This window comes from Filicampus tigris, chromosome 3, assembly GCF_054856515.1.
Source record: "Filicampus tigris isolate MCC_2025a chromosome 3, RoL_Ftig_1.0, whole genome shotgun sequence".
NCBI lineage: Eukaryota > Metazoa > Chordata > Actinopteri > Syngnathiformes > Syngnathidae > Filicampus > Filicampus tigris.
Genome location: NC_141219.1, coordinates 6,491,132 through 6,509,953, shown reverse-complemented (window position 1 = coordinate 6,509,953; position 18,822 = coordinate 6,491,132). Strand labels below are relative to the sequence as shown.

General features: G+C 40.2%; 1 protein-coding gene across 1 annotated transcript in view; it reads right to left on the bottom strand.

The window, feature by feature from the left end:
* Positions 1-18,822, bottom strand: part of itfg1 (integrin alpha FG-GAP repeat containing 1) — a 94,881-nt gene that overhangs the window by 39,900 nt on the left and 36,159 nt on the right. Inside the window, exon 10 of the mRNA XM_086025273.1 lies at positions 12,154-12,305. Coding sequence (XP_085881399.1) covers positions 12,154-12,305 — 152 coding nt within the window. The remainder of the gene's footprint in view (positions 1-12,153; positions 12,306-18,822) is intronic.

Here is an 18,822-nt window from a genome sequence, read left to right as displayed (position 1 = left end):
ATGTTGTGCATTGTGATCTGTTCGTTGTCTCTCTTTTTGTCTGTAACTTTGTCTATTTTTACTGCTGCCTGTCATGGTCAAGTATCTCTTGGAAAAGAAGTTGTTAACCTCAATGTGACCAACCTGGTTAAATAAAGGTTAAAAAAAGGAAAAAGTTGCAGCTCAGGTAGATTAGATTCCAGTTTAAATTGTAGCTTTTGCTTTATGTTTAGGATCATTGTCTTGTTGGAAGGTAAACCTCTGTCAGTCTCAGGTCTTTTGCAGACGCCAACAGGTTTTTGTCTAAAATAGCCCTGTGAATTTGACTCCATCCATCTTCCCATCAACTCTATCTTCCCTGACCCTGCTGAAGTAAAGCAAGTTAAATGTGAATCATGCCCAGTAGAGAGAGTTAGGCTGCAAAATTGTGAAGAACCTGAGTTTTTGTCATTGTGTGTGGGTGTAGAATGACACCAGAGTTTGATAACTCGCCATAAAACAAACTAACAAATCAAATCCACAAGGTCTGAGTCTGACCAAACATATTTCAACATTAAAGCCAGTTTCCCTTGACAGCATGGTCAGCAAGTGTATCACGAGTTGACCCCAAATGCTTGAAAAACACCATGCCGACCATTTTTGTTCAAAGCGGACCCTTTTCAAGTCATCTTGGCCATCTCCAGGTGTCTTCCAAAGAAAAACTCCTCCTGGAGATTTTGACTCTACAAATTTGGATTTTTCTTCATCTTTTTGTAAAATGACGACTAATATTCAAAGCCATAAGACTCCAGTGCCACCATACAAGGCATTGGCTATCAAAATGAACATTTTTTTTTGTGTGTGTATTTTTTAACCTTCACGGTTGATGTTTAACTTGTTTTAGCTTGATGCCTTCATCATTATGGTTGAAATATCTTTTAAGATTCATCGAGGCTATCATGCTTGTATGAAAAAAGTGTGCAGTGTTAATCTAAACAAAGTATTATTTTTGAATTAGCGATAAGCGTACCTGAGGGCCCTATGCTTATAGATGTCACTGTGAGTAACAGTTTACAGAGTAGACCACAGCTAAGTGTGCATTCTTTGTTTGAGTCCTAAAAAGCCTGGGGCCGACTCGGGGAAATCGGGATTATCCGCCATAATCCCAAATGGCGATCCTTTTATATGCCAGCGATTAGCTGAATGCACCGGAGTGTCGGCACGCTGTTGCGGCATCGCTGGGATTAAAGGTTCCGTTGCAGTCAAAACACCTCACGGGGAGGTTCCTGTTACTGTCATTGACACGCTCCTTGACAAAACAAAAGGACAGGATTACAGAAATATTAGGAGTAGCTCTGTGTCTGACACATTGTAGCAATAATAAATTGATTATCCCTGTGTTTGACACATGACCAAAGAGGCCCAGTGGTCAAAGAAAACACTGCGGTTGACTAACGAGGCAGATATCAGCGTTCGCTGTATAAAAAACAAAAACAATACAAAACAGGAGACGACAAGACGACGTCTCCGGCATCCAGGAGTGATTTGAAATGGCATCGCCTAGCAACAGCCTGCTAAACTCTTGGCAGCGGCTTGGTTGGGCTGCATACAGATAAATGGCAAGAAAGACAGAAACACACACACAGACATACAAACACACACGAGTAGACAATGTTGGGTAATCGCTCTATTAAAAGTTGTGATGAAGTTCTGGTTAGGGCCCCCAGATTCGGGTCAATCACCTTGACTAAAACACTTTTAAGTCGTGTCGGTCCTATCTCAAGGCACCATTATTCCCTATAGGAGAAAAAAATCATATGGTGCTCCACTTCATCTGTAATTAAATCTATTTTAAACATTTTCATACACAAAGAAGACCATTGTGATATGATGTTGGAACCAGCCCCAGCGGAGGTTAACTATATTCTCGTATTATCTGGCTAGCGTTGACCTACAGCTCGGAGCTGTGCACGTCACATTTATGTCTTCATCTCCCTAAGGCTTGTCTTGTTAATTTGCGCTCAAAAACACGTTTGATAAAAAGCGTGACATTAAATGGCGATTTAAACGCCTCGCACGGTGTCAGGTGCTGTGCTAGGAGTTGCTCCGGTTCAGCCATTTTGCATCTGTGACCTCATTTCACCTTCCCAAAATAGCTCAACGTGTGCGTCGCAAGGTTGGCGGGTGACATTTAGACCCCTCCTGCTGTCCTGGCGGTCTCATGAAAGCCAGGCGGACCCATTCTGCATCAAACGCTGGGAGGCGGCATGATGCTCGGCCTCCCCCGAGTTGGAAGGAAAGGGAAGTGTGAAGTGGACGAGGGAGTCCATCGGAGACACAAAGCTGCCTGTGTTTAACTCATTCAGTACCAGACTTTTTCACACCCGCTGTGAATTGACATAAATATGCCATTGGAATAGAATGAGTTAACTGTCCTGCTCTGCATGTGAAATGAGATAGAAAAAATGCTTTAAAGGGAAGTCAACCCAAACATATTTTTCTCAAGAATATGTTCTATGCAGGCCCAGTAGTTGAAACACAGCATTCTGGTTAATATTGTCTTTGTGGAATTCAAGCAGCAAAATTTAGCCATCTCACAGGGCGGCCATTTTGTCACTTCTGTCGACTGAAAATGACATCACAGATCGGGCTCGGATAACGACCAATCATGGCTCACCTTCAAAAAAACAGGTGAGATGTGATTGGTCGTTACCTGAGCCCTGAGCAACTGTGATGTCATTTTAAGTCGAAAGAAGCAACAAAATGGCCGCCCCTTGAGATGGCTAAAAATGGGTGGATTGTGCTGCTTAACTCATATTGCACAAACGCGATAATTATCAGAATGCCTTGTTTCAACTAGTGGGCCTGCATACAACATTCTTGAAAAATAAATGTTTGGTTTGACTTCCCGTTTAAGTTTTCTCCTCTCATTCTTGGCTGTGCTTTATTTTCCTAATGACGATTTGTGGTCGTAGTAGCATAAGAGGACTAAGCACAAAACCTATAATAATTCAGCCTAAGTGCTCCCATTCTGACTCACTGCAATGAACAATAGGAGCTAAATTTACCAACAAGTGAGAAACACTCGCAAGTCGAATTTTAAGTGGAGCCCACTTCAAACTCAGTTTGTAACTTGATCACTCAAGAGCAGGGTGACGGAAAATATAGCCGATTCCCGCAGCAGGAAGAATCAATCGTGTTTTAATATGAATACGGATGCAAGTCCCTCAAAGTGACCTCTTTTTTACCACCCCCATGAAAAAAATGTCCACTATATTAATAGCTGTAATTATCTCAGTTCATAGATAAGATTAATATGATGAACACATTTACCCCCCAAGTCACATTACCTCTTCAATAGGTGGGTGATGCAGAAACAATTTAACAGATTTCTATAGCAAGAACCCCCTATCTAATTTTTTTGTGGACTGGGATACAGGTCGATAGCCTTTTTTTTTTTTTTTTTTGCTGTCAACTAAGATAGAAGGCAAAAATGTGTTCCTCATAGATTTCCTTTTACCACCATAGGGAAAAAAAAACAAAAGAAAAACATTTCTCAGAAACTTGAGATGGTAGATGAAACTGACAGCTATTTCTAATTAAGGTTTTGTTGGCATATCCAAAGCCTAAAACAGTCTTGAAATAATTTTGAAAGTCTTACTCTTAAAGGTCCCTTTAATCCCTCTGCAATTGAGTAAATAAACGCCCCCGGGCACGATACATGGAAATGCAGTATAATGTGTCCATGTCAGAAAGAAACACACTTGTAAGATGTTACAATTCCTAATTCATACCAGTAAAAACGCTGAAACAATAACTTAAAAAAATATATATACATGTCATAATATGCTATATTGCTTTTTAGATATCTGGAAAGCCAGCATCGAGGACTTCAATTTGAGAAATGGTTTAGGCGTTTTGTTGAATTTTTTTGTTGCATTTTTTACCTGGTAATAAACATACATGACACAAACTGAAAAAAAAAAGCATAGTAATTATTAAAAACAATAATAACAAAATATAAGCATTTTCTCTGAACATTTTCAGGCTTAAACAGGAGGTAGGCTCAATACAGGTGTACACTGTGATATTGGTTGAATTGGGATTATTTGGCCTTTTAAGCATTCATGTTTAAATTGGGAGTTAATGATTTTGTAACCTAATTCAGCAGTCACATTTATAGGCACTTGAATAACATGTTGTGAGAACAATGGAGCACATTTTCTGCTGGCCTTGGGTGAACGCTTACCTCCAGCAGGACCTTGACTCCTTTGTCAAGAGTTCTGTCTGCACTATATAAAACACACGCATATTCAGTGTGCGTCGCCATGGCAACATTCCGAGCTGATCTCCATCAGCGTGGATCAAAGTCATTTTTGAAACTCAGCTCAAATTGCTTTCGCTTCTGAACGGAGCAATACTGACATTGCTGTCAAGTAGCTTTCTCTTTAGTACGATTTCAAACAAAAATAGAACAGTGGGTTTTGTGAAACAAAATGCATTTTTTCCAATGGAATCAAAAAGCCTTCCAGAGAATTTTCCTCAAAATATTCCAAACATTTTTAAATGATCAACTACTGATAAATTGTGCTTTTTATTTGGTTTTGAGGCAAAATATGAAAACTGATTTAAAAAATTTAATAAAAAAACATCACACAAGACTACAGTTAATCTCATGAGACTTGTCACACAAGTTCTCAACAAACCACGCGAGACCTCTTCAAATCACGTGGGACTTCAGACCACACTAATACACCGGCTTGTGTGTTTGTGTGTGTGTGTGTGTGTGTGTGTGTTAACAGTGATGATGGAGAATAAATGTCTATTCCTGGCTTCTCGCAGGTACTTTATACAGTAAGTCTATATGGATGATGAAAAAAAAAAATCTCCGGCAGTGAGACTCGCCTCCCAGGCCCTGTGCAGGAATTTCCCTCTGCAATTTTGTGGTAGTTTCATGTAGTTGTACTTAATTTGAATTTGATACAGTGTCCTGAGACAATTGTATTTTTAAACATGTCTAAAGTTTCCCTTTCAGTAAAAAATGAAGTAAATATTTTTTTCCCATCCACATGATACTGACAGTAAGTACACAGACCCTCTAAATCCCTCTGAGAGCCACAAAAGTGTAACAAGGAAGATTAATTAATTTTCTATGTTAAATGGGTGAGTCGAAGAGGGAGCCATTATCTTTATCCTTTTTTTCCCCTGCAGGGCATCTCTGACAGGAAAAATTATAAAAATAAAAGAATGTATGAGATAATTGCTCTCCTGTGTGCTTATATGCTTGCACAGAGGGTGCTTCAGCGAGGGCTGCTCCCCCTAATGCTATCTGAGACCCCCAGAGTACTGAAAATGTTACACAGACACTATGATTTGACACAATCCTCACTGGGGGACTGCATGTGTAGTTAAAGAAACGATTGTGGATATAAGCACATAAAAGATATTCTCAACACCTCCTGTCCTGTAGGTGGCGGTAATGAGCATTCCCAACTGCCTAACACAAATTTTTTCAAAATCGAAACAGTATGGAGAAATTGGAAGGAAAATATCATTGTGGTGTCCCAGTGTTTGGAGCTATGGGAAACTGAAACATGAACTGCATAGTCAAGAAGGCACAGCAATGGTGCCAGCAATCTACACTACTTTGAATGTACCAGGTTGGTTGAGAGTGGTAGAAACAAGTGATTTTATCATTTTTAACAGTACAAATGTTAGACTAAAATAAAATACAGCATAGCGTTATGCATTAGCCTGGGGACCGGAAGTTAGCACGTCATCATATCCTTGGTGTTTGCACATTTTTGTTTGCATGATAACACTGGAGAGTAGCATGTTACGTTTTTACGGAGTTATGTCACCTTCGGTCGACATTTCCAAGCCTTATCTAAACTCCTGTGAAACGCAAAGAAACATGATGCCACGAGTTGAGTGTGTCAATCACGCTCCTCTTTCGTACATAATCTTTTCTTAGCCGGAATTATCCTCTGGGGTCTAAATCCAATGACCTCTGTGGCTTTTAATCAAGATGCCATATTGTCATGTGTGAACAAGAGAAACGTGATTATCACTTGGGATAATCCCCTATCTATAGGCAAACGTCACTGCTAACACACCCAGAGAACTCTACAGAATTTATATTTATGAGCATGAGTGTACCATGATGTGCTAGAATAGGTACGCCGATCACGTGAGGGTAACGATAAAGGTCAATTTTTTATTCTTATTTATTCCTACATGAACTAAACGACTAACCCCAAATTAATTCAAATATCTAAATAAAAAATAAACCATTTAATTACCGGTCCAACCGACCGACCAACCAAACATCTACTTAACTCATTTACTGCCATTGACGAATGCCCTTGTCTTTTCACGGTCCAGCCATTCAATCCCAGGAATGTATTTATATTTTTTTCAAACGTTAGGATAAAAGAGGGTCTGAAAATGTCTTACAAACTAACCACTTATCTAATTAACAAGCTCACTAACAGACTACCCAACAGACAAAAGAAACTAGCTAACTAATCTATCGACCTATCTACCTACCTATGTACCTACCTAAAAAAAGATGTGGCTAGCCGCTCTCAACTATTCCCTGATTCTCTTAATCCCAAATGCTTAGCTTGTGTTCAGTCTGAGAATTTGTGTTGCAACAATGCTCAACACACACCCAAGGGATGAGACAGCGTCTGGAGGCGGTGTCTGTCCCGTGACCTGGATTTAATGCTTGTTACTTTTAGGAGCTGCCGGTGGAAATGACAGCCGGACACAAAAACAGAGGACGATGCTAACATAAACAGACTTGGATGACCGAAACTGATGCCCACGCAGCTCCTCTCCAGATGTTGTCTTTTACTCAGTAGTTCGTTTTTTTCTCCCAGACACCTTCATAATCCTAATACCAATTAAACATGCCAGTTTGTACCATGTGTAACCTAAATGCCAAAGAAATAAGGAAGTTATTTATTGTCTTTGAAGAAAAAGGCAATATTACAACATCAAATTCACTTTTTCTTTTTTTTTTTTTAGCTAAGAGTTGCAATGTGAAAATAAAGTCAAATTTTCTTTCAAGACAAAAAGTCTCAATCTCTACAAGAACAAAGATGTACTTATAAAAAAGTTAAGATAAAAAGTTATAATACTGCAGGGGTACAATGCTAGTAATGAAGTCGATGCACATAATTTGCTTTCGCGGGTCACATAAAATGATGCGGCGGGCCAGATCTGGTCCCCCAGGCCTTGTGTTTAACAACAGTGAATATTGCGTGAGAAAAGTCAAAGTTTAAAGGTAGAGGAAAAAGTATATAACGTTCACATCTACAAATCCACCAAATATAACAACCAGAGGGCAATTAGAGAAGGTTGTGGGTAAGTTTCAGGAGTTGCATGACTATGTACACACATTTCGTGAAACTTGGTTTCCCAGAATTAAAAAAAACAAAAGAATTTGAATAAGATTTCAGTTTAACTATGTACATCCTTTATTTATAAATGCCACTCTATCAAAGATGACGTTTAGACATCTGAGAAAGGAGTCTCTGGTTTTTAGTTTTAAGTCATCTCTTCAAGGCAAAAATAAATAATGGAGAAGAAGAAATGTGATTTAACGTTGAATTCATGCATAAATAATGTTTTGCCAGTAACTTCACTCATTATCCGACTTAAATACTACATACATTTAAGGCCTAAACCAAAAGATACATTCATGAGTTAATGCTTTTTTTTTTTTGCATATTTTTGACACTTGAACATTTCTCTCTGTTGTCAAGTTAAACAAATACTAAAGAACCAAGTATCTGTATTGCACAAGAGTTAAATGTTCTCCCTGTAATTCATATCCGTCTTGTTGTAAGCATTAAGGGACCCGAAAAACAAGTTATTTTATTCAATATATATTTTTAAAATGAATCAACAAATTAATCGGTTGTCAGAATTTTTTTTTAATATATTCAAATCGGCCTAAAAAAAAAAATCCATATTTGTTGGGCCCTAATTTACAGCAAATAATTTGGCAGGGGTACAATTTGAGAACCACAGGTCGAAGGTACCGACGACTTCCGAAATAGTATAAAAACCGTAACGGGCGCCTCGGAGTAAGCCGCGACCAGAGTGTGAAGTTTAACACCCGAGATTCACTGGCTTCACCCATTTGTGTTGAAAGCAATTGTCATCTTACATCCAATTAGCTGAATGTGTCTTCTGTCCTAGATTTCTATCCCGTGTAAGGTACCGATGTGGGATAAGGTATTGTTGAAAGCAATAGCGTTGCCATGTATCTAATGATCAAAATGCGCAAAGCCAAAGCAGACGTGCGAATACATACTTGGCCTTGCTTCGGGGAATTCTGTTTGACAGGCATTGGTGAATGAATTCCAGCTTTAACTCTGATGTGCAAATTTTGTCTGAAAGTCAGTGTGAAAGGGGCTTTCATTTAGTCATGCAAACCTAGGGTGCATTAACCTGAATCAGCAAATCCATAAGTTGAATAAATATCCACAATCATTTCTAAATGAGTCAATGAGCTGAGATAAGCTCAAAGGGGAAAATCCAATGGCAATTACTTAAGGGAGGCGTTCAGAAATTAAAGGTAATTTGCTATGAAGAGAGTCTGTGTAAAGTTAAGAAGAGTCTTACAAACTGCCTGTTAAAGCATTTGTTTATTAGATAGACATTCTATTTGGAGAACCTTTGAAGTTGTCAGTGACGAGCAATTAATTCAGATGCCGACCAAACTCAAATGTGTTAGAGCAGGCTCACAGGGAAACAGCAGACTCAGTTGATTTAGTTGTTTTGGTTTCCTGACTCACCAGAAACAGAGCAGATGCAGATGATTCAGTCATATCTGCTCTCTAACTCAAGTTAGCAAACTCACCAGAAATACCGAGGACCAAATTGATTCAGTTGTATCGGTTCGATGACTCGAGTTAGTGGACTGCCCCGAAATGCAGCAGACTCAGATGATTCGGTTTTATCAGTTGACTGGCTCCAGATTGCAGACTCACTGGAAACACCCCAGACTTTGTTTGGTATAATCAGTTGACTAACTCAAGTTAGCAAACTCACGAGAAACACAACAGACTTGGTAGATTCGGTTGTCTTACTCAAGTCGACAGACTCACCACAAAGACCCCAGAGCCTAATGAGTCAGTTGAACCAGCTCAATCACTTTCGTTAATGAACTAATGGAAGACAGCGGAAATCGATTGATTCGGTAGTATTGGTTCACTAACTCGATTTAGCCAGCAGAAACACTGCAGACTCAAATGATTCGGCATCAGTTCAACGACTGAAATGAGCAGGCTTAGTCAATTTACTTTTATCAGCTTATTTGCAGTCTTTGGTTACATAGAATTTACAGCAGATACTACAGACTCAGATGATTCCATTATCTATTTACTGATTCAAACGTGTGAAGTTCCAAAAACACCGCAGACTCTGATGATTTAACTGTATTGGTTCACTGACTCAACCAATAACACTGGCTCATGTGATTCAAGTGACCAGGATAACTTTAGAGAGCGTCTCAGAGTCCCACAAATCCATAAAAATGAATTTACTATACCACTACCATAATGCAGCAACTGCTTCAAACTCAGTCATGATGGTCATGTTGGTACCAGATACTGTGGAAAAAAAAAAACTGAACTGGAATTCTGGTGAACAGTCACGATACTATTAAAGCACACAAGTCAAGCATATCTCTCCATCTCCCAAATGTGATCATTTAAAAAGCAGCCTTTCCTCATGATGACAAGCACTTGTGAAAGCCGCTAAAAATAACCCAGCGGGAGGATGAAAAGGCTGAGGGAGTAAGAGAGCTTGGATTTAAGTGTGCGCTGTCTGAGTATTTGCTTGGGAGGAAATCATAGATGGTGCGACAGGACGCACCGATACAATCGCCAACATAAATTGTGCTAGGGTTAGCTTTGGTGGCTATCATCTCCACATTTATAGCAATGTCCCAAGCGGTGAATGTCAGGAGAGTCCCAAAAGATTCATCGTCTGTGAGTCTCTAAGGCTCCGCTCGACTTCAAAATGATTTCCGGCTCATTTCTTCCAAGCCTATATTTCCATCTCTGGATTTAAATCATGGTGTGATTATCGACTCTGACCTAAATTTAAAAAGCCAATTCAAACCTGTTAATTACCACCTGATGAACTCCTCTAGGACCAAAGATCATCAGTCCAAAGAAGATGCAGAAATCCCCATTGACATGTTGTTTTCAATCGATTGGACCAGTGTTTGATAATCGTTATTGACCCAAAGCACATACTTGACAGACACCACAACACAAAAATATCACGGAAAGTGTAGCTATTGAAATAATGATGATCTTGTCTCATTTACCCAGTAATTGACTTACTCATTGTAAAATCTGGACCTGTTTAGTTGATCGCAAAGCTATTATTCTGTTGTATGAATGGCAACGAGTCAAAAGATTGGTTAATTGTAACTTCTGATTAATTAATTGGTTAACTCATTCACTGCCAGACATTTTCAGACCTTATCTTACCCAAACGTTTGAAAACATTTGGAAAAAATATATAAATAAATTCCTGGGATTGAATGGCTGGACTGTGAAAAGACAAGTCAATTCGTCAATGGCAGTGAATGAGTTCATAAATATGAATTGATTAAAAAAAAAAAGTATTTTGTTGATTTGTGTTATTCATTTACTGTTTGCACTGTTTGTTATTATATGATAGATTTTTACTCCATGTACAGAACTTTATATGCAGTAATGGTTGTTTTAAAGCGTTACATAAAGTTGAGTTTTAAGGGTACTGTTGGAAAATGAGTTTGAAATTATGTTAAAGTGTTTTCGAGATCAGTCTGTGGTGTTTTTACGGTTTAGAATATTAATAGGCAATTATGATAGGCCATTTTCGGGTAGTGCCAAATAGTGTATGTCGCTGGCATAGACAGATGAACAACGAAATGATTTCTAGTAAATGACGTTGGATAATTTCCCGCAGAAACACCTCATGATCTGAAACGACACATTAATGTGGCGGCACGAGGAGCTGAATGGCAAAACTCACAACCGGTCTTTGATCCATGAATGGACCAATCCGTTTCCTGATTCAATTAGAATTGGCATTTAAAGAGTCTTCATCATGCTGTTCACATTTTACCATCAAGAGATCATATTGAGGTTCATCCGGAAATTTCATCAGAACGCCCGATATCGCTCACTTTGTGTGAATAGGGCATGTTTCCTTGTAGCAGACGACACCGCGGGCTTACAAATGCGGAGGAAATGGAAGAGGAAGCTCTGGCAGTTCATTTGATTAACGCTGGTGAGACCCCAGTCATTCCTCCATGGCAGGGGTGGGGTAGGGGCTTTAGTCCTTCAAGGGTTAAGCCCAGCGGGACTTAGAGATGATTATATATGGATTTGCCCAGAATGTAAGGTTAAAATAAATGTGTGTGTCTTTGTGTGTCATTTGAGGCTCTTACTCATTATCCCACAGTCTCCGACAACCGCCACAGCACGCACGCACGCGCACCAATCAGTATGCGTCAATGATCACAGCTCTGACCTCTTCAACTATCTTATCTTTATCTCTTAAAGATAATCCATATAGGTCATTCAATACACACACATGCACACACTTTGATGTCTACCATGTGTATGTCTAGGCACATGGCGTAATGACTTTTAAAAGGGTTTTCTTATCGGCGGTCTATGTCTGCCGGCTGAAGATCACGCTCACCTTAGCTGCCTTCTTTCGGTGGTGCGGGGCCGTGCTCAGACTTGACTGAATTAATGTTGATACCTCACTACATAGATATGGAGTAAGTGGGGAAAGCGTGGTGGGTGGAATGCAGTTACTTTGCGGCGTATTTAGATATAAGTGCCGCACTATCCACACATTTTCACTGTAAAGTCTTTATAGTAAGGATTAAAATGAGAGAAAAAATAAAAAATAAAAAATCGCATCTGCGTTAGGTTTATAGTCAGTCACTTCTGAGAAAGCACTCAATTGGGATGTCAGTAGGTGTACCGAATGTTGTGGTCATTATTACAGCTACAGGAAGACGGATGACAAGATTATCGGCAACGTGCCAAATCTCCATGTAATCCATTTACTGGACATATTTTTCAACATAAGCTGTGTATTATGGGTTCATGAAGAACAATGCATCAACCGATGCTATCGGGAGGAGAATTTCCGCGGCGGTCCTACCTGCCGCTGGTGTTGCGGAGGACCACCAGGGCGTCTGGGAAGCCGTCCAGGTTGTAGTCCCCTAAGTGCAAGGACAGAGGCTGGCTGGGCTTCCCTGGCACGAAGCTCCACACCGTCCCCCTCTGTTGGAAGTCGGACAGCACCTGGACCCACTTGACAGGAAACAAACAAACAATAGAATAAGAAATCTGATACATAATTATAGTAATAATAATAATAATAATAATAATAGAGTATTCGGGCATGTTGAGGTCCTCAAATAGATGATTACTAAATGATTTGGAAAGATGGATGGATAGTAATTAAAGCAGCGATGAAGGGGCTTTGCTTGTCGTGTGAGCCTTTAGACTGGGTCTTTGAGACTTTTTTTCCTGCTGGTTTATAAACAACATGTCCACTCAATTGTGCGTTGGGTGACACTTGAGTTGAGCACGCTTGTTCTTTTTTTTTTCAAAAAGGACATCTTCAAAATGACTGTCAAACTTTGACACCATGCTTTACTAACGTGAGATGGTGTAGGCAACAAAGCTAAAGCGTCACCCATCTGTCCACAATACTTGCTTCCAAATGGGGCTCATTTGGGTGAATTTCCAAGTAGGAGTTCTGGAATTCTCCCCAAATAGCCGCTTTCAATCAAAATGGCCAACTTCCTCGTCAGTAATCAGGCATGAATCCGTGAGACTTTTCCGTTTCATGTAGATCGATAACTGTGTTTACTCTGCACTGAGTGTCTTGTCAAGAATAGCTCCCCTTTTCATGGCAAATCTTCAAAACGATCAATGAACCTAGATGCCACGCCCCAACTATATTAAATGGCGTAGGCAGAAAAGCTTCACAATCTGGCATCACCCATCTGTTTATGACACCTGCCAGGGGCTCATTTGGGCGAATACTCTTGACAGAGTAAGAAGTCTGGAATTTGCCCAAAAACGCCTGCTTCCAACCCAAATGATCAACTTCCCGTTTCATCTCGGACATGGCTCCTCAAGTCTTTTCTGCGGACCCTCTTAAGATAGACTTGTCCACCGAATTTTGTATCGGTTGATCAGACTGGTGGTGGGGGCATTTTTCCAACTTTCCAAGGGGTACCAGTGAGTCGTTTCTGTTGCAGACAGTAATAAGAGTCAGCAAGGTGCTCCAATTCTGCATTAGAGATCGTGACTGATGGCTTTAGTGGGAACAGCAAAAGTAAACGGCATAAACCTCTCCCTTCCTATTATTTCAGTTTCACTGAGCAGAAAGGAAGCTGCCATCTTTCCACTTCAGGCTGACGGAAATGAGGAAAGTATATGAAGCCATTTCGAGCAGCGGATGAAAGTTTCACATTAATGGCGTTCAACAAGTGACGAGCTCCCCCTCGGTCGTGGCCAGCGTTACAATTAGCCGATGGCGGACGGATTATATTGCACGCAAAGTGCCAGGATGCATGCTAGCGAGGGGAATGGGGGACTATTAATGTCCCTTGATATCCCCCTGACATTACTGCAAGACCATAATTGCTGTATATCCCAACATTGTTCTGCGCAGGCTGCGAGTTGGGCTGCAGCTAACGATTATTTAAAATAATCGATGAATCTGTCGATTAATTTCTTTGACGAATCGGTGAATCAGATTGAAAAAAAAAAAACGTTTTAATTTCTAACCCATTATTCACAAAAAAAGACAGTGAAGAAAATGCACAAATTGATTTAGTTACCGGTCCATACCATGTCAGAAAATAGGAAAAAATGTTGGTCATTGGTTTCCAAAGTAAAAAGAAGATGCTCTTCAATATAACAGCAGGTTTCCTAACTTTGTGGGTTATTTTTAGTCGTTCCGTTTATTACTATAGTGTGCGGTGGAGGTATTTATTAATAACTAGCAAGGGGGGGGAAATCTCAATAATCCATGAACACGTAATAACGTTCACATGCCCCGTGTGTGCGGTGAGCTTTTTCTGACAATGACAACTTTTGACCTACTAGATTATTTCCAGTAGTTCAGTTTATTACTATTGTGTAAGGTGACCATTTTCATGAATAACTAGTGAGAGGAGCAATCACTTTAATCACGACACTTGCACTATGTGTGGCACGCATGTGCCTGTGACTAAGCGTGCCATGGACTTTTTTTTGGCTTGTGGATTATTTCTAGGCATTAAAAGCCGAAAGGATAACAACAACAACAACAGCATTTAAAAAGCCCAGATCAGAGCCAAGTATGGTTTGGTCAGGGTTGCAGTGTGACATCATAGTTAACTGAAAATGACTCTCTTTGATTTCATAGTTTTAAAACAATGTAAAAAAAAAAACAACAAAAAAAAAAAAAAAAAAAAAAATTTTGTCAACAATTTTGACAGTGTACTGTACATGCCTTTTTGGGAGTCCAGAACAACGTAGTGTGATGATCGCCGATAAATGAAACACTCAACGTTCAGCTTCGTCTCAGCGGTATAGATTTATCAAGGATTTAATGAGACTTAAAGTGACAATGAAAGATAATTTAGACCCTGCGTAATGTGTGTGTGTGTGTGTGTGTGGGGGGGGGGGGGGGTGTAGCCAGATGCTGGTAGGTATAAACTATTCATGAATGTTAAATAGGGAGCAGGTGCGACGTGAAACACCACAGGGACACTTACCTAAAGTGCAGCTAATAACGTTAACTAGCAGCAGAATGTCCGCAGATTTATTAGCGATTACATAAACGGCTGGTAAAATTAGCTATGAGAAGACATGCAAGTCAAAATTATGTCATTGGCAATTCCCCCCCAAAAGATAAAAGGCTAAAAAATGAGTCCGACACATTAAAGGAGGAGTCAACCGAATGAACACATTTTGAGTTTACCTTTGAGCGAGTTTAAGAGCCTCTGATCCGAACTCAATCGAGCAAACCACTTCTATTAATGTACCGGAACTCAAATGATCTAATAGGGGTAGGATGCGGGGTCAAGGTTAGTTTCATGTTAGGGTTTAGAATTTTGGATAGGGTTAGTTGTTAAAGTTATGATATGTTATGTTCAAGTTTCAAGTTATGGTTATGGTCATTTCCAGAGCTGGACATTCTGTCCCAGGAACCGAACGGCCCATTTTGTGGACGGTTGGCTGGAGGACGAGGAAAAAAAAAAAGGACGGACTAAGCAAAGACGGAGGTAGGCTCAAGTGCAAAAGTGCAATATGTGTACATGAAGAAAATTTATGATCGCAAAGCTAGGGTTTCAAACTAGGTGTTTCCAGCTAGGGTTTCAAACTAGGGTTAGGGTTTCAAACTAGGAATAGGGTTTCCAGCTAGGGTTTCAAACTAGGGTTAGGGTTGCAAACTAGGGTTAGGGTTTCCAGCTAGGGTTTCAAACTAGGGTTAGACTTTCAAACTAGGGTTAGGGTTTCAAGCAAGGGTTTCAAACTAGGGTTAGGGTTTCCAGCTAGGGTTAGGGTTTCAAGTTAGGATTTCAAACTAGGGTTAGGGTTTCCAGCTAGGGTTTCAAACAAGGGTTAGGGTTTCAAACTAGAGTTAGGGTTTCCAGCTAGGGTTTCAAACTAGGGTTAGGGTTTCAAATGAGGGTTAGGGTTTCAAATGAGGGTTAGGGTTTCCAGCTAGGGTTTCAAAATAGGGTTAGGGTTTTCAACTAGGGTTTCAAACTAGGGTTAAGGTTAGGGTTTGCAACTAGGGTTTCAAACTAGGGTTAAGGTTAGGGTTTGCAACTAGGGTTTCAAACTAGGGTTAGGGTTTCAAGATAGGGTTTCAAACTAGGGTTAGGGTTTGGGTTTCCAGCTAGGGTTTCAAACTAGGGTTAGAGTTTCCAGCTAGGGTTAGGGGTTCCAGCTAGGGTTTCAAACTAGGGTTAGGATTTCAAACTAGGGTTAGGGTTTCAAGCTAGGGTTAGGGTTTCAAGGTAGGGTTTCAAACAAGGGTTAGGGTTTCAAACTAGGGTTAGGGTTTCCAGCTAGGGTTTCAAACTAGGGTTAGGGTTTCCAGCTAGGGTTTCAAACTAGGGTTAGGGTTTCAAACTAGGGTTAGGGTTTCAAACTAGGGTTAGGGTTTCAAATGAGGGTTAGGGTTTCCAGCTAAGGTTTCAAATTAGGGTTAGGGTTTCAAATGAGGGTTAGAGTTTCAAAATAGGGTTAGGGTTTCCAGCTAGGGTTTCAAACTAGGGTTAGGGTTTCAAACTATGGTTTCAAACTAGGGTTAGGGTTTCAAGTTAGGGTTTCAAACTAGGGTTAGGGTTTCAAGTTATGGTTAGGGTTTCCAGCTAAGGTTTCAAATTAGGGTTAGGGTTTCAAATGAGGGTTAGGGTTTCAAAATAGGGTTAGGGTTTCCAGCTAGGGTTTCAAACTAGGGTTAGGGTTTCAAGCTAGGGTTTCAAACTAGGGTTAGGGTTTCAAGTTAGGGTTTCAAACTAGGGTTAGGGTTTCCAACTAGGGTTAGGGTTTCAAACTAGGGTTAGGGTTTCAAACTAGGGTTAGGGTTTCAAGCTAGGGTTAGGGTTTCAAGGTAGGGTTTCAAACTAGGGTTAGGGTTTCCAGCTATGGTTAGGGTTTCAAGCTAGGGTTAGGGTTTCAAGCTAGGGCTAGCTGAATGGAAAATGAATCAAATCTGACAGTAGACCGTGACGCGGCTATGCCTTGGTATACACATAGCAGTCATGCACAGTGCTTATGGATTAAGTCAGGTCCATTAAAACAGCAGCGTGGTGTTAATGCAAAAGAAATGGCCTGAGGCTAGTTCAAATGTCAGTATACGAACATGGGAGTGTTAAGATCCAAATGACCTAGTTAATGGAGATAAAAACGCAAATGGATTTTGCACTGGCGAAATAAACCGATGACTTTAATGCAATGGGTTTCAAGATAGGGTCCACAAGTTATAATTTGGTTATGAGTTTCACAAAACAAAAACATACTGAACCAATTAATCTTCACAACCAATGATTTGGGCCAATTAAGAAGTCTGATGGAATTGTAACATCACATACTGTACACCTGATATCCATGTATGAGTGCAGCAATTCAAGCTCTCGTGCTCTTTTCTCATGTAGAGCAGTACAGGTGAGGTAAGGTGTCCTCTGTAAAATTTTTTGCGACTGACTGTTTGTGTGATTGTTTTCCACTGGTCTCCATTCTTGTCATATCAAAAAAAATCTGAAAACAATCCTGCTCATGCTGCCTGTTTCTTTGCGGAACGGTCTGAAAAATACAGCGACACTATCGCTAAACTATAAACAATGATTGTTTTTGTTCACAGCTGTTTTGTTCGTGGAAGTTCACGTCAGCCAGCGGCGATGTGTGAATGCTGAATTTATTTCAATTCAATGTGGTTATGTTCTATTAAACGTGTCAACAACGTTTAGGTTGGATAGTTGAAATAATTATTCCAATGCCATTTAGGATGTTAGTTATGAGGGTGTCCTTGGAAAAACATCTCCCATTTAAAGTGGGAGTCAACCTAAACATATTTTTTTTCAAGAATATGTTCTATGCAGGCCCACTAGTTGAAACACGGCATTTTGATTAACATTGTGTTTGTGGAATATGAGTTAAGCAGCATAACCCACCCACTTTTAGCCATCTGAGGGGGCGGCCATTTTGTCACTGTCAACTGAAAATGACATAGTTGCTCAGGGCTCAAGTAACAAACAATCATGGCTCAGCTTCAGAAAACAGGTGAGCTGTGATTGGCCGTTACTATAACAGAGGGATTTTGATATATTCCATAAACACAATATTAATCAGAATGCCTTGTTTCAAGTAGTGGGCCTGCATAAAACATATGCTTGAAAAAAATATGTTTGGATCGACTTCCCCTTAAACTCATTGCCAGACATTTTCAGACTCTTTTACTCTAACGTTTGAAAAAACATTGAAAAAAATATATAAATAAGTTCCTAGGATTGAATGGCTGGACTGTGAAAAGACAAATAAATATGTCATTGGCAATGAACGAGTAAAGGGGTCCCTGGACCCAAAAAGGTTGAGAACACTGCAATAACGGCTGAGTGGCGAGTGGGCTTTTAGCAAACAGCCGGAAATTGGTGGCCTGCAGACGGTGTTGCATTGCATGGACCATCGACATTAAAAAGTGAATGAGGCAAACAAACACACAAAAGGCTGGCAGACTCCAGTCGACTTGTTGGAGAGCACCTGTCGCTTCATTAGGCCAAGAAATTAAAACGTGGGTGGCAGCAGTGGAATTTCAGGGTTAACGCCGGGGAGGTAGTGCAAGATAGACAGACAACAAGGCAATTGAATTACTTTTAAAAGCAGCCGTGTGACCAAGTAATGGCTTTTTATGATGCCGCAGACATTACAACAAGGGAAACGTTCATCGCATTAGGAGCGCCGCGGAGATGGGCGACTGAATGGCAAAAGGCTTGGAAGATAGCACGGCATTTCGTTCAATTTAGACTGATGCGTCTCAATTCCGAGCCTGCAGTTCAAGGCCGATGTTAAAAAGCAATACATTTGAATATTGCACAGATTGGTGACACACAGGAAAATACTTTTCAGAACAGCTACTTTCAAACACAAATCCTTGAATCCAAATTTAATCACCTTTCATGCTCATGAAGTGGCCTCTGCACAGACACTCTGCACTGAGCAACACCTGGCGGAATGCCAGGTTTGATTGCACGGCACAAACAAATAACTCCTCTTTCAAAAACAGAACAAATGGATCATTGTCTTTTAAAAAAAAAAA